The 16504-nt window shown below is 37.7% G+C and overlaps 2 protein-coding genes across 3 annotated transcripts; both read left to right on the plus strand.

Moving 5' to 3' along the window:
• The first annotated feature begins 280 nt into the window (after positions 1-280).
• LOC133399846 (arrestin domain-containing protein 3-like) lies at positions 281-4579 on the plus strand. Its single transcript, XM_061671782.1, has 6 exons — positions 281-646; positions 1780-1849; positions 2566-2713; positions 3196-3298; positions 3383-3648; positions 3729-4579. Exons 1-6 carry the CDS (start codon positions 391-393, stop codon positions 3819-3821), a joined length of 936 nt encoding a protein of 311 aa, XP_061527766.1. The 5' UTR covers positions 281-390; the 3' UTR covers positions 3822-4579.
• A 2268-nt stretch (positions 4580-6847) lies between these two features.
• LOC133399847 (arrestin domain-containing protein 3-like) lies at positions 6848-16169 on the plus strand. Of its 2 annotated transcripts, XM_061671783.1 has the most exons (12): positions 6848-7167; positions 8412-8453; positions 8545-8605; positions 8757-8904; positions 11673-11769; positions 11855-12111; positions 13941-14187; positions 14315-14378; positions 14460-14607; positions 14702-14798; positions 15103-15359; positions 15787-16169. In XM_061671783.1, exons 1-12 carry the CDS (start codon positions 6906-6908, stop codon positions 15979-15981), a joined length of 1875 nt encoding a protein of 624 aa, XP_061527767.1. In that variant the 5' UTR covers positions 6848-6905; the 3' UTR covers positions 15982-16169. The 2 variants fall into 2 exon arrangements, with proteins under 2 accessions (XP_061527767.1, XP_061527768.1); XM_061671784.1 differs by lacking the exons at positions 11673-11769; positions 11855-12111.
• Positions 16170-16504: the final 335 nt, after the last annotated feature.

Below are 16504 nucleotides of genomic sequence, written 5' to 3' on the forward strand. Positions count from 1 at the left end.
TAGAATAATGCTTTTCCATTAGATAGCAGGACTTGTACAATAAATCTCTGCATCCACCTGCTGCCACAACAGAATAAGTCAAGTTTTACCGTGATTATATCAACTCTCCGTTCAGATTTCACTCTTTGAGTAAAACAGCAGGTCACGTGAGTGAAGATGTCGTCATTCACTCAGCCCCGCCCACTCTGATCTGCGCCTTGCGCCTGCGCATTAGGCGCAACTTGTTGGGCGGGGTTGTGGTGGAGTAATCAATTTGTTTTCCTTCGGTTTTTTTTTTTTTTTGTTTGTTTGATTTTCTCAAGAAAGAAAGCGTCAACAAATGACACGGAATCAGACAAGAAGCGGCTGATTGCTTCCATAATTGTAACTTTTTCAAAACGGCGTTCAACGATGTTCGACAAAACCATAAAGGACTTCCGCATTAATTTCAACGCTTTGAACGAAAAGAACACTTTTTCCAGCGGAGACCTGGTGACGGGACAGATTTCCTTCGAGCTCTCCAAGGCGACAAAGATTAGATCAATCACGATGTGTCTGACGGGAAAGGTAGACGTCCACTGGTCCTCAGGAGGAGGCAAACATAAAAGAACGTACCACGCCAAAATGGACTTCTTTCATCTCAAAAGCATGATTTTGCAAGAAGGAGGTTTGCACCCTTTCCGCCCTCTTCGTATTATTACATACAGTATATACAGAAAAAAAAAATGTTGGATAATTGGTTTTGAAAAACGAGGTCAAGGAAAACAATTTGTTCAAGTTGTTCAACTATTGTTCAATTTAATTTTAAAATGTGGTTTGGTAACAGAAAAAAAATGCTCGCAATTACTTAACGTTATTAAAAGTGAAGACAATTTGCGATTTTGAAACAGAATTTAGCACACACACACACAAAAAAAAGAAGAAGTAGATGCAGATGATTTGCTTTCGCAGGCCACATAAAATGATGTGTCAGGCCACATTTCGCCCCCTGGGCCTTGAGTTTGACACGGGTGAGTTAGACAATATAGACAAACCAAAAAGTGAAAGTTCCAGAAGAAGAAATCCAAAATTATAAAGATGAGTCTGTTCAAAAATTGATGTTCATTTATTTGTTCAAAAGTGTAACTATGAGTCTTACCTTTTTGAATTCTCAGGCAAAATAATATATTGCACTACAAGGTGGTGCTTCAAGGTCATATTTGGAAAATTATGTCATGTTTTGAGCAAAAATGGCACATGACCGCAGAGAGCCAATTACAAGCCTCGGCTTTAGAAGAAGGAAGTGATATGAAGAAGAAGAAAAGAGCTTTTGTGGCTTATTTTCAGATTGAACTGAAATTGTAATCATGGAAATGTCCCAAAGCAACTGTAATTTGATTACACATTTTCTCCTAGTAATGTAATGGTTTACAATTACATAAATGTTATAATTAAATGACAATTTTCTTGCATGTAATTAGTTACTCCCCAGCACCGTTTGCACCTTTTTAGGGTGTGATAACCAAAATCATAATTTAATCAAACATCTCATAGTATGAAAACATCAATTGGTAGCTAACATACAGTGTCAACCAAACAGATTATTAGTAAATTTGCAGAGAATACTTTAAACTGCATCCTCTCCTTGAAGTCTCGGCGCCCTTTGCACAATGGCCATTGCACCGGACTATTTCTATATTAGTCATTCAAACTGCTAGAGGACTCTGCATCTTTTTGCACAATTGACAAAAAAAAAAATTATAATAATAAAAATTGTATAGTGAGTGAATATTGTGTCATAATACTCCTTTCCCTTTGCAGCGGTTGGGGGCCCCGCCCAACTTCCTCCTGGCAGGCATGTGTATCAATATACATGTCAGATCCCGCAAGGGTGTGTAAGAGCCTCTTGTGTGTCACTGTTGTGCGACAGCATGTTGTGATCGTTTGTGCGCTACCTACTCCTGTGTGACTCCAAAAATAAATGATACTCATGTTATGCAGGATGCACTCACCTGCCACTATAATTCAACTGACATTTGATTAATTGCTGTTTTGAAAATATATTCCAATTAGTGAATCAAATACAGTCTTGTACTGTAATCTATTGTAGATGTGTGTCCTCTGACATGATAGAATTCAGTTTCTGCAGATTTGTCCACTGCATATCGCTGGCGTCAGGCCAAAACCTCTTCTGTCCAGATTTGGTCAATTTCATATTTTTTTCACAAATCGATACTATTGGCCAGTCCCCAAAATGGGGATGTTATTTTTTTTCCCTAATTATTGACTGATGTAAAGTTTTGAAAAAGGCTTGGCTCAGCAAACATGCCTTTTTTTTTTTTTTTTTTTTTTTTTTTTGGGGTGTCCTGAAAAGTGCTGATTTTGGAGACAGAGGGATTCAACCCAACACCAGCGATATCCACAGCGTGAATCTCAAGTGCACCATAAGCAGTTGATCAAGTGTACCAGTGCCTAATATAGGTGGCAGGTGGGTGGATATAAAAATGATGTCTTTTTCTAAATAGAATGGGTTCCTAGGAAATTATTTTGTCGCATAAAAGTTATTGGTCTTGTTTTCATGTCACTACTTAATGTTCATCGATACAGAGACTTCCCATCCAGTTTCCGCGGGCGTCATGGACAAACATGCTACAAGCTAACAGTGGGCATTGACAGGCCGTGGCATATGTCAAAGGATTTTGTGACGGAGTTGAACTTTGTGCACCACGTCGATTCCAACCAGCCAGAGCTAATGGTCAGTAAGTTCACATGGTTAGTCTCAACTACTTGCAGATTCACAATATGGACTTGGCTTATTAAGACCAGAGTTAATGTTCGGCATTGGAGAATCATAATCAATTAATGGGAAGAAAGAGAAAAAAAAAAAAAAAACAGCAATCAGTTTGGTCTCCGCTCCTGACTACCAGGAAAAAATATATATTATCCAATCACCATTTTTTTAAAACTCCACAATCTTTGTGAGGTAATTAGAATACTGAAAACTTTTTGTTTGGGGGAAAAAAAAAAAAGTTTTGATTTTTAAGATATTACATGTCCATTACAGTGGACATCGGAACACCGTACATTAATGCGAAACTGAACCTAATTGGCAGTCAGTTAGTCCAGAAGAAAATTCCAAAATTTGAACATGAGTTTAACATCATCACTTTTCTTTGTTATACTTACTTTGTGGCATATATTTGAGCCTCTTAATACTCAGCGGTGCTTTTTTTCCAGGCTCCCCTCTCAGGCTCCAACAGCATGAGCGTGTGCTCCCTGAGTTGTGCCTCAGGTTCCATCGAAATGACGGCCAGCGTGGAAAAGAAAGGCTTCATGCGAGGTAAAAATGTTTCCGCACTCAGCCCCTGCATTCTCTTGTCTGAAATTTCTACATGGTGAATTAATGTTTTCGCACTTCCTACAGGTGAAACGATCAAGATCATTTGTTACTTCAGCAACGCTTCATCTCGTACAGTGACTCCCAAGGCCAAGCTGATGCAGAAGCAGCAATACAACATGCCTAAAAGGGTCCAAAGACGCTTATTAGTGAAAAACCTGGACTCTGTGACCGGGCTGCCCATCAGCGCTCACACCTCAGACGCACACACTGAGATGATGCTCACCATTCCCGCTGAATCGTCACTCACCATCTCCAACTGCAGCCTCCTGCGGGTTGAATACGAGATCGAGGTAAGAACTACCAAATGGAGCAACTTCATTTCGTCTCGAATGCAGTCTTTTGATCACTTCCTGTTTTGTGTCTCTTGCAGCTGAGCCTCTGCCTAAGAGCCTCCTCGGACCTCACCCTGCTGTTTCCCATAGTCCTTTGTGACATCCCTTTACATCCGCATTATTTAGACTAACATTTCAAAAGTACCTTATATGAAGATGCAATACTTTTGATTTTACAGTACTGTGATCTCGCTCTTGGATTGGGAGTGCCTTTTGACCTCCACGCTCTTCACCCAGTCTGATCACCTTTTCTACTGGGTTAAAGTTACAAACTATGCAAAGTTAGTATTGAACAAACATTGCTTCGTCACTGCCTCAAGGGTATGTTTTGCCATTATTTTGAATGTATTCCACTTTTAACAATATATTTGCACTGCCAAAACTTTCAATGCACTTGTGCTTGATCTGTGCTTCATCAGGTAGTTTCAATTCAAGTGATACAAATGCTTGCTTTGCTTCTTTCTTGCAGCATTGTGTTCCATGTTAGTAACTGGAGGAACTCAAATATTGGCTGTTTGATATACAGTATAATGGAGGAGCTGCAGTCTTTGAACATTTAGAATTAATGGACAAATACTAACCATCTTCAGCCTTAATATGGATCCTTTTTCTTGAACCTGATGCATTGTTATTTAGCTGGCACTTTTACATGTTTACTCTAAATAGCGTTGCATACATATTAATATGTAAATAAGTACTTTCATATTTTTTTATTCTATACGGTTGTGCACATATCACTGCTGCTGCTGTTTTTTTTTTTTTTTTTTTTATGAAATGTTTTGCTTATGTAGCTTTTAGAATCAAAATGCCTTCAATAGAACTTGGTCCTTGATGCACAGCAGGAATTTTGTACTTTACAATATTAAAAAAAAAAAAATTGTTACCGCCATGTATTGTGTTTCTGTTTCTTTTAGCGGAACATATTCGCCTCCATATTAATTAGATTCATTATACCCATTATCATCTTTGGTGAGAACATAGAGTATAGTACTATTGTGTCTATTCTCCTTTATATGTTTTTGTTGCCCAGCACACAGACGTGTTCAGGGCACACAAACAGTGACTACGTCGCTGAACTGTGTTTCCCAAGCATTGTAATACAATGCAAACAATGTAATGTGATTTCATATCATGTAATCATGCAGGGCACTATAATATTCATCACCCATCAGGTCGATTGTAAAATAAAAGTTTAATTATTACATAAACCAGATACTCCGGGACAGGTGTCGATTGCTCGGCGGGTCTTTATTGTAGTCATGTCGTCTGTTACGTCAAATAATGTTAAGAATGTTTTTGTGGACTATACCCCTATCAACCAAAGCAATGTGTTCACCAGTGGGGATTATATTGTGGGACATATAACATTATAACATTAGAACTGACAAAGGACCGCAAATTAGATTCACTGTGGGTCAAGATGAGGGGAAAAAGCAAAAGTCCGATGGATCGAACATTATGGAGAAACTGTTGTGGTACACCAAAACAAACAGAAATACTTAAGTATCAAGACATTTATCATTTAAAAAGGCAATGAATGGTAAGTCAGTTATTTACAATATTCATTCTCAGCCGGCTGAAAATCATGTCTATATTTGATTATTACTATAGTAACTAGTATTGTGTTTTTGTCCTACCTGCTGTTTGCGTGGATGTGTTTTTCAGCGTTTATTTCCGTATTTTTTTTTTTTTTTTTCATATCAAAGGTTATTGCATGTACAAAACATATATGTACATTAATGTAACTGTACAACAAAAGATTGAGCCGCATCATTGTGCTCTAAACAAACCTAACAGAAGAAGACTGGACAGACTAGACTACAATGGTTAAGCACCAAGTAAACAACAAAGCATGCAAACATATCTCACTCTGCCAAACAAGCGTGCAAGTTAAACTCGGTGACGTTGAAAGTCCATTAGTCGAAGACTAGTACATATGCGCGCGTTGATCAATGAATCAAAGCCTCTTACAAAACAAAAATGTGCGCCACTTAAACGTTCCCCTAACAACACAGCCTCCGGCGGAAACAAACAAAAGTTACCTCCAGAGAAATAATTAAAAAATAATAATAATAAATAAGTGGGGAAGAGGTGAAGAAGTTGGTCAGGCAGTATTTTGTAGACGAAATCAATGCATTTAACTTTCCTTCTCAAAAAGATTTATTGTCTTCCAATTGAGTTGTTCAGGTCACAGGTCACATTAATAGTGGAGATTTTCAGGGAAATTAATTACCCTGTCTACTTTTTTTTTATATCACAAAAACCTGGCATTTATCAGGGGTGTGCAGACTTTATATAGCCACTGTATCCTTTCACTTGGATAAGGATTTAGGATAAGGAATCAACAATTGAGACATATCGCTGTGGTATTGCTAATTAGTTGGGAGGGGTGCAAAACAAAGGAAGTGCTGAAATCGAATCAACACCTTTCTCACTCAGCACTCTGTAAACACTTCTACACCCTGAAATTGAAAAAAATAAAATAAAATCTGAACTAATTTGTTTTGTTGTGACAGATATGACGCACACCCTGAAATGTATTTGTTTTTGCAGGGGAAGGCATTAGGTTGGTGGCCTACTGTATATTCTACACTGATCATCTCATGATATCAGGCACAAGTACTGCTTGTATAAGAAGTACACGCGAGTTGTAACCAAAAAGCACCGAAAAGTAACTTTTTATTTTTATTTTTTTTACCAGTAACTTAAACCATTTTTGAACAAACTAACCTTGACTTCTGATTTCAAAATGTTTGACGTTGTATATGTAATACTGTACTATGATGAGGTGATGAAACATTTATATGGTTTCAGAGTCGTAAAGACACTCTGTACCAACAATGTGCTCCACAAAAAAAAAAGAGTTTAACACTCCTGTTAATAATTGATCTCATTTGATTGTCCATGTAGTGGTGGTTATGCCCGTGGTTTTATGTACCATATTTTAATGACAAAGTTGCCCTATGGTATAATGTATTTGGGTGTTTTTGTTATAATCAGAATCAGCATTTAAAAAAATAATAATGATTAAAAAAAAATTTTTTTAAAAGTGAAGAATGAACGTTTTTGAATTATGAGTACAAATGACTAAAGTGAGCAAATGGGGTTGTGGGTGGGCAAATAAGCAGAATGACGCGCCCATTGCGGAAGGGTTTTACCAAAACAGTGGTTTTGTGGTTTGGGCAGAAAAAGCGACAGGACTTCTATTGCAAATCATGCAGAGCACAGTGAAGAGCCTTAAAGTCACTTACGACGATGTCAGCGAGAAAAATACGTTCACCAACGGCGACCCTGTGGCCGGACAAGTGGTTTTGGAAGTGGCCAAAGAGTGCAAAGTGGAGTCGCTGTGCGTGACATTTAAGGGCAAAGCCGAGGTGTTGTGGACCGAGAGATACGGCCAAACGACTGTGACTTACCACTCCAAGGACAAGTACTTCAGCATCAAACATTACTTTATTCGAGACGGAAACGCTACCGGTAAGTAGCTTATATTTTCTTTTTTTTTTTCCGTTTTTTTTCCCCCCCCATTGCAACGAACGCATCACTTTTGTAGCCCAGAGGAAGAATTTGGAACTATTGCCATTAACGGGAAGTCTTAACGGGCTCACCGTTACAGTTAACCTGCATTCATTATCATCGGAACACTAACTACTGCAGTTCCACGATATTTTTCATTAGTTCACATTTATCTGAGGAAAAATACAAATAAAAAAATAAATAAAAAATACGATCCCCTGCTGGCTATCATATGCTTGTTTACACGCTGTGCAGAATTATATGTCTACGGAGTTATACGAACATATTCAAGTGTGCAGCCGACTTTCAACTGCACTAACAGTATTGGAGGACAGTAGCATAGAAAATGGACCTCGATACAATGGCAAAAACCTAAACATCCGTGAAATCGTACATGACGAAACGGGTAACTTAAAATTCTTGGTGTTTTTAGTAATGGAACATGATAGTCTATTGGAGAGTTAAGGATCTAAAATAAAATTACTATATTTATATACCACTTCATAAAATAAAATGTCTGATGTGCCTTTTTAGCCTTACTATTTGGGATAAATAAGACCTAATAATACCTAAATTATTTTTTTTGTACATAAGTGTTTTTTGTCGTTTTGTTTTGGGGTTTTTTTTAGGGGGGAAAGGGATGTTCTCATATATGTACAGTTGTTTTTTGCCATTTTTGTGAAGGTACAGACAGGTACAGTAATTGTAAGATTTTTAAGGGGTTTTGTCGCTTCTTTTAACTAACATCACTTCTTAAATTAAACCTGCAGTATGTAACTATTTTTAAAAACTACTAGCGGGGATGGCACAATGCTGATTACGCCTTTTAGCTCCTCTAGCATCTTGCTGTATTTTTCAGTATTTCATCTTTTATATTTCGAGAATGCCCGATTCACTTCACACACTGGCCCACTCGGTGGCGCAGCGAGAATGACGTGGCAGTAATGACGTCATGGAAATAAACCCGCCTTCAACCCCATTTTTCTTTGGCTTTCACGTTGGCTTAAGACTCGGCATCTGTTTTCGCGTTTTTATTGTTTTTTTTTATGTTTTACTGTTTTGTTTATCTCCAATTGTTTGTATTTTTAAAATTTGATTCTTATCTGTCTACAGCACTTTGTTTTCAGCTGTGGTTGTATTTAAAGTGCTTTATAAATAAAGTTGAGTTGAGAGTTTAAAAACTTACGTTTTGTTCTCCTTACCAGACGAAGGTCAATCACTTCTGACGAATCAGAATGGGAAAACGTGTAAGCATTCAAAATGCTGTACTTTTTTCATCTTGCAAGGCCAGCTAGATTTAATGTCATTTTAATTTTGATTATGTTTTTGTTTTTCCAGGTAGTAATGTACTTGCCCCAGGATCTCATGTGTTCCCCTTCTCCTTTCAGTTCCCTTTGCAGTAAGTCATCTTGCGGCTGTGTTTGATGCGCTAATTTTTTGGAGAAAAGAGTTGAATATGTGGGGAAAAAAATCCTCTTATTGACGATATTGGTATTTGATTGTATGCTTTATCTGTTTGAAAGTCATGGTGGTCTAATGTTCTGCATTAGGGAAATGCCCTCCTCCTTCACTGGTTCGGTTGGTAAAATTGTGTACCTGCTGGAAACCAAGCTAAGTAGATCCATGAGGATACGCAAAAAAGATACCATCAAGATTCCTTTTGTGACACAAGCAACCCCCGAAATGACGCAACTAATGGTAAGTGCAGAGTTGCATTACAAATCTGTGCTAATGCAGAAATTTACGTGCATAATTATTCAGGTTACTGACATGATTAGGTCACTAAACGTTTTCGGTCTCAGAAAACTAAACGTTTTCAGTCTCAGTTGAAATCTATGATCAGTGGCTAGAGATGGGTGGTCATCAACTACATTTACTACCTTAAGTTTACCCAAGGAACATTTCGGATAATTTGTACTTGTCAGGGAAGTTTTAATGCAACATATTTTTATTTTTATTTTGCAATGCTGAACACTACTTTTCCTCCATGATGTCTGTCCAAATACACTCCCATCTGGCTTTCTCGATTTCGCTTGTCAAAAAAAATATTGTTTAATGTCAACCACGGAGGCTAAAGCATGCGCAGAAAAACGGCTAAGATGTTCGATCGATTGAAATGTATAAATCTCAGAGGTATTTAGATTCCAATCCAATAGCCTTTGGGTGTTCATCCAATTTTTCAAAAATGGAACACTGTCAGATTAAGGCAGGGGTCACCAACACGGTGCCCGTGGGCCCCCAAGGTTCACAAGAGTAGACCATGGGCCTGTTTTAAAATTAGCTTACCGCTTAGGGGACATTGTGATTTGTTTGGAATGTTGTAGAAGTGATCATTTGAAAATGTAAACTCTTGCAGAGTTTTAGAGAAATAAATTGTTGAATATTGATATGTATCTATCTGTTCCCTACCTTGTGAAATCCTTGATAATTATTGTGAGAAATCATTAACATGATCAGTCTCTTAATTATTAATACTAACATAATGAAAGGCCATTTGAGCAAATCTTTTGTCTCATAAATGTGTATCAAAATGGGTGTCCCTTCACATCAATTAATACTAGACTTTATACCGATTTGATCGGGTTGATCGGTATCGGCCGATATTTAGCATTTTATGATGATCGGGTTTAATGTCATAATTCGCCGGTCATTGATCGGCTCCGCAAAAGACATTAACTCTGCGTCGCTGCGTGCACAGTATATTTTTAGCTTCGTTGCGTGTCTTTTGACATAGTACTGTCAATATCTGACGGGCAAAGAAATAATTTTTAAAAAATAAAATAAAACATCGGCGGTGTGGAACAGACAACACGTCTGAGACAGACAACACGTAATGCCCGGATCAGACTACAAGACAAATTTGCTCTTTCACGATTGCAGTATGTCAGACTACCGCAATAAAATCTTGTATTCCGATACCACCGCATCCCGTTTTTTACGATCGTTGGGCTTTATCTAGTCAACTCAAATGCGACCGGATACACGCGTTACCGTGGCCACGACAACAAGAGTGGAGCGCGGCGACTTTGTATTTTAGGACAAAATGGGGGGAAACGTGTGTTGGTGGTCACCGGTGCTCAGGACAGGAGAAGACGTTCGTTTAAGGCTTGCTTGAGGTATGTTCCCATACTTTTAATACGATACGGCTCGCAGGCAGGCAACAAAAACGTTATGTAGCCTAGCAAGCTAGTGCTAGCACGAACGGTTGGACGTAAACATGTCGCTGTTCTGTCGAATCATGCTCTCAAGTTTCAGTGTGGGTGAAGTCATTTAATTAAAAATAAAATAAAGTAATTCAATTCTAGTAAGTTAGCACCTATTATTTCTGTAATGTTGGTTTGAACTGACTGATTAGAATACACGATCTGACGAGAGCAGTGATTTCCAACCTTTATGGAGCCAAGGAACATATTTTACAATTAGAAATCTCACGGCACACCGCCAAACAAAAATGTCACAAAAAGTGGATACATGAATTACTGTATTTACTTCCTGCCATCTAATAGAAGACCATTCATTTGTTCTGTCTGCCTCACTGGTATAAATAGAGGAACAAAGATACATTATTGATTGTAAATATAATTTTTTGAGCAAGTATATACAGTAAATAAACAGGTCATTTAAATAGACACATTCCTCTATCTTGTGATCGGATCGGTTATCGTTTTTTTCAACTCGCTGATCGGTGATCGGCCCCAAAAATCCTGATCGTGTAAAGCCTAATTAATACCTCAGAAGTAGCTCTCGCTTCAAAAAATTTGGTGACCCCTGGATTAAGGTGTTCCAAGAAGCAGGAAAAAGAAAAGAAAACACTTCACCATTGTCCATTCCCCATCTTTTTGAATGAACTGTGTGTCACACTGTGTTATGCCAGTATGATGCTGTGTTATTTATCGTCATACCACCTTTTCAACCCACAGTTGAAATACAAGACATAACAGTTTAAAAATAACAAGACACATGGCCATCCTTCTGTCCTCAAACCAGACATCAATGCAGTCGGGGATACTATAAAGGCCCCAGTAACAAACAATGTGAACACTTAAGAGTTTCGACCAATACCAGTATGTTTTGCTCAACTACTTAAATCTACTTCAAACTAAGAAAGAATTATATTGATTCCTTTCAACTCTAACCCTATCTTCAATTCATTTTGTGAGGCCCTATTGGGCTTACTGACTAACCTCAAACCCTCGTCAACAACAGTCACGGTCACGCCTCTGTTGGAAAAAAAAAAAAAATGGGGTATGTCTTTAACATATTAGTCCATGACAAGTCTGAAAATACATCGAAATGAATGTATCATAGACTAAAAAAAAAAAGATGAAGGCAGAACTGGTAAACACATTAAACGTAATCTGTTGCATTTGAGGGGATGTTTTGTATTTCTGGAAAGTTTGCGACTCTCTCACAGTGCAGATGGACAGCTTGTGTGATCGTGTTGCAAATTCATGCGTTTCCTTCAGACACCTCAACACGATGCTAAGGATAAACAAATGCATATGTTCAACTCTGGAACTGTCGCCATGGATGTCAAGATTGAAAAATCTGGGTTCTTCCAAGGTGGGAGTAGTCACAGTTACATTGACTAAGCTTAACCCAAATGTCTGGGGCGTACAAGCTGAGTCCATGCTGCTCTGTGTTACAGGAGAGCGCTTAAACGTTTCCGCCTCCATTCAGAACAACTCCACTCGTGAAATCAAACCCAAGTACTGCATCTACAGAAAGCACAGCTTCTTCGCAAGGGGAAAGAGGAGGCTTGATACTAAAGACCTCTTTAAAGAGGTGGGAGAGCCTATCCCTCCATCAGCCAGCGTATCAGTCCAAAGGGTCATGACAATCCCCCATGATGTGGAACCTTCCATCCTCAACTGTAAAATACTCAAAGCAGAGTACAGACTCAGAGTAAGCAAATTTTCTTTTTTTCCTCACTTATTCAAGTATCAATAAATGGAAATATTGAACCATTGCTAGTGGTGTGTGAGCGCTTGCTCTTCCTCCAAAACCAGAGGCCTTTGTTGATGGACATTTGTGGCAGCCATTATATGCAGGAGATCTGCCACATTATTTATAAAGTCAAATTTGTACAGAGTTTTGATTGGACAACAACAATATGTCCAAAGGCACCAATCTCACAAGGCTCAGTTCACATTTCTCACAGTGGCTCTAATTTTTCCACAGGTTTATTTGGATATAAAGTACGCTTCAGACCCAAAGATCAAATTTCCCATAACCATTCTTCCGGCCGCCATGGCAGCAAGCCTGCCGTCGGCTTCTGCTGGATTTGAATTTGGATCATTTGGAGGCCAAAACCCGCCAGCCTGGGATGCCTTTTCACCACCACCGCCTTTCAATTCCCCACCTCCCTATGAAGCTTATGAAATGTACCCATCCTTGATGGACTTTGGTGGTAAACAGTGAGCAGCGATGACATTTCTCCAGATTTGGGTACACTACAGCTACATATTGCTTATTTCAAATGTTAACCTAATGCAATTAATTAACGTGACTCTTCTAGATATTTTTGAGGTGTGTCAGAAAAGTTCCAGTGGTCTCATTTATCAACCGTGCGTATGCATTGAATTTTGTGTAATAAGTGTATACAAATATTCCCATATTATGAGATTTACCAACTTGGACTTGTGCGTAGGAACATGTGCAACATGAAATCTAGAGATAGAACAATGAAACTGCAAATAATAAGCTAGCCGATGCCAAAAGATCCTCAAGATCATCTTTTTTTATTTATTTATTTTTATTTTTTTATTATTATTCCTGAGATTGCTCTATGATATAGTACATTATGTATACGTGTTGTTGCTACTTTTGCCTCGTCCCAGTTAAAACTTTGTTTAAAAAATGTTGATATATGTAGATGTATGTCATAACTAGCAGTTTTTTAATTCCAGATCTATCCATCTATTTTCCTCCGTGTATCTGGAGTTGCGTCGCAGGGGCAACCGCTTATTAAAATTGACATTGTCGTGTCATTTTTATGTGAGGTCACAAGTTTCAAGTGTATTGAAAACTTTACTTTGTCCTCGGATGTTTTACATGAGCAATTAGGAGCATTACGGCCACACTGGGGGAAACAAAAAAAAAAAAAAAAAAGCAAAATTTTGAAAGTGGGAGTTCAGAGAGCTAATCGTACACATTAAAAAGTCGCAATGTTTGTGTTATGGTTTTATTATCGTAGTAAATGTTCTTTCTTATGTGGTTTTATGACTGCTACTTTACTATTTTATCTTTTTTTTTCAATCTCTCTTTTTAGTAATACAATACTTTTTACCGAATGAACCAATGTGTTCTATATTTCAAAGTAATACATTTAAGCTAAATGTACTGTTAACATTTCTCCTATGGTGAATCAATAATTTAATACTGGGTTTCTAAGACATAAGATGCTGTAAACTGATACTGAGATCATTAGTTTATATACAATATGTCGTTTCTTGGGCAATATAATTATTTGTATAATAGTTTCTACCTCTTGTCTCAAAATAAAAAGTAACTGTACATTATACTATATTTAAACGTTTTTGTTTGTTTGTTTCAACTAACCCAACACGTTTAGTTTAAAATGTGAAAAAACCTGACTAACCACTGCCTGTTCCAGACCTCAGCTGATAAGTGATTTAAAAAAAAAACTAAGCACATAAATAGGGCGCGCAGTCTGCACATGAGGTGTAAAACTGCAGCTTCTTTGTAAATGTGAACATTTTGTATCTTTCTAGAGAATGACCATCACAAATTTCTCAATTGAATATGATGCAATCAATCGGCAAAACGGCTTCACAAACGGCGATACTGTCAGAGGAAGAATCGTTGTGGAGGTGTCAAAAGAAACTAAAATCAAATCGCTGACTTTGATCGCAAAAGGAAAAGGAGAAGCCCATTCGACTGATGAAGACAGCAGTTTTAGTGTTTATGAGAAATATTACACCATTAGACAGCAAATTTTGGAAGAAGCAAGACAAGAAGGTAATGTAAGATGTAGATTTTTTTATCCCCCCCCCCCCAAATGCCTTCTAGAGGCATTTTCCTGGTGCAAATACTTCACTACTGTATGTTAAGCCTTTATAAATAGAAGGAATTTAATTATATACAGGTGAAGCCAAAGTTATCGCACAAGGAAGACACGCATTTCCTTTTTCCTTCAAGATTCCTGAGAGGTATTCAGTTATTTTGTTTTGCCATGTCATGATTTTACTATTCTTCAGGTAATTTCTGTGTTCTTTTGTTTTCCTCCCCAGGGAAATGCCATCGTCATTCAAATGCACTTTATGTAAAATTGTTCATAAGCTGAAGGCAGAGCTTAAACAATCAATGAAACTGCTGAAAAAAACTGAAACCTACTTCAAATTTGTTTCAAAACCAGCCATGGCTATTCCTGGAATTATGGTAAGAAATGAGTTTCTGACGGATGAAATAAAAAGGAAGCTATTTGTAAGAAACACATTCGTGACTTTACACAAAGTGTTTTTTTTTTCCCCAGGTGCCTCAGCATGATTGCAAGAATACAAGTGTCAAATTCTTCGGCTCTGGAACAGTTACAATGGACGTTTACACCGACAGACTGGGATACAAACAAGGTTTATTCTTTATACATGGAAAACATTTTGTTCCACGTTATTGATACCCAAATCAAAAGAAATCATTTTGTGAAACAAAACACCGTATTTTAAAGTGAGCAAAAGTATGCATGTGAATGAGGGGTAATGGTTGGTTGGAACTGCATCAAGCCCGTGATCCCCTGAAATCACCAAACTGTCTCATATATGTATATGTGTGTGTGTGTGTGTGTGTGTGTGTGTGTGTGTATATATATATATATATATATATATATATATATATAGCTCCGCATCTTTTATCAACATTTCCTTTTTCATATTATAGGCGAAACACTCCGAGTGCGAGCTGAAATTCTAAACCATTCAACTCGTTCAGTGACACCAGTTTTAAAGTTCTACCTGAAGGAGAATTCCTTTGGAAATGGTCTGCAAAGTCTAGTTGTAAAAAAAATCCTTCAGATGGAGGCCCCGGCTGTTGCGTCCACTAGCAAAAAGACAGTGATGAAGGAGATCCCCATTCCCAGACGACTACCACCTTCCATGTTGAACTGCTCCATCTTCAGGCTGGAGTACGAGCTGAAGGTGAACCACACAAGTTTACTGACAGCATGAGGCAACTGCTCTTATTTCCTCTTTCTATTCTGGTATTAAATTCTGTTCAATAAATGAATAGATAAAATAAATCCCAAAAATATATATATCAAATCAAATAAGCAGTTATAGGTATAAATGAGTCTGGGTTTACAGTATATACACACTATTCATATAGGCTAACTATCGGATTATCATACTGTAGGTACTGTATTTTACTTTGTCGACAGTATAAATGGCAATACTATTGTTAAAGTATGAATGAACTCCAAAATGTTTATCATGCAGAAAACCAAAAGCTACAGCAAATTGCAATGACCAAAACGATCATGTTCCTTAAATTACAATTCCAGAACAACAATCTATGTATGAATATTATTGTTTATCTCTTGAAAATCAACAAACGCCATTTTGACAGGTCTACGTGGATATCAAATACACAGTAGACGAGGGCGTCACGATTCCAGTTGTGGTCCTTCCTGACGTACGACATCAGCCAAGTCCTGCGGCATTTGAGCCCGAAACATCCGACGTCGCCAACCGGCCAACGTGGAGCAACACAGCCCAACATTTGGACGCCCCTCCTTCCTATGAAACATTGTACCCCTCCTAGTGTGCTTCTGACATTAAATGAAAGTGGGCTGTATACAAAAAAAAAAAAAAGATGGCAAATATCAGAGGCAAGATGGCAGCAAATAACAAGTGGAAATAAAACCTCTATAATTGCCTCTATAATTTTGACATTGTTAGTCAAGAACTATCTTTGTTATTGTGAGAGATTAAAAAAAACATACTTTCCTACCTGTTTTCAGACTTGTACTGACTGTGATTTGGAGCTCACTTTGAGCTCTCATTTGTTTTCCTTTTGTAGCATTGTTTTCATTGTGGTTATTTTTATTAAATACCTAACATCACTCTTTCCTCCATTTTAAAACGGTTAAAATAAAAGTATAGACTGTGAAGTACCAAGGTAAACATGAATTATAATCTCCATTATAGCCAATAACTATTTTGATAACTGCAGAATTGAGGGGGGGGGGTATTTTTTTTCTCGTTTTGATTCTGCTTGTATTGAAAGGAAGACCCCAAAAAAAAAAGGTTTTCTAAGCTGTAACCATTCCTGAAAAAAATACCTT

The sequence above is a fragment of the Phycodurus eques genome, chromosome 3, assembly GCF_024500275.1.
Source record: "Phycodurus eques isolate BA_2022a chromosome 3, UOR_Pequ_1.1, whole genome shotgun sequence".
NCBI classification, from domain to species: Eukaryota; Metazoa; Chordata; class Actinopteri; order Syngnathiformes; family Syngnathidae; genus Phycodurus; species Phycodurus eques.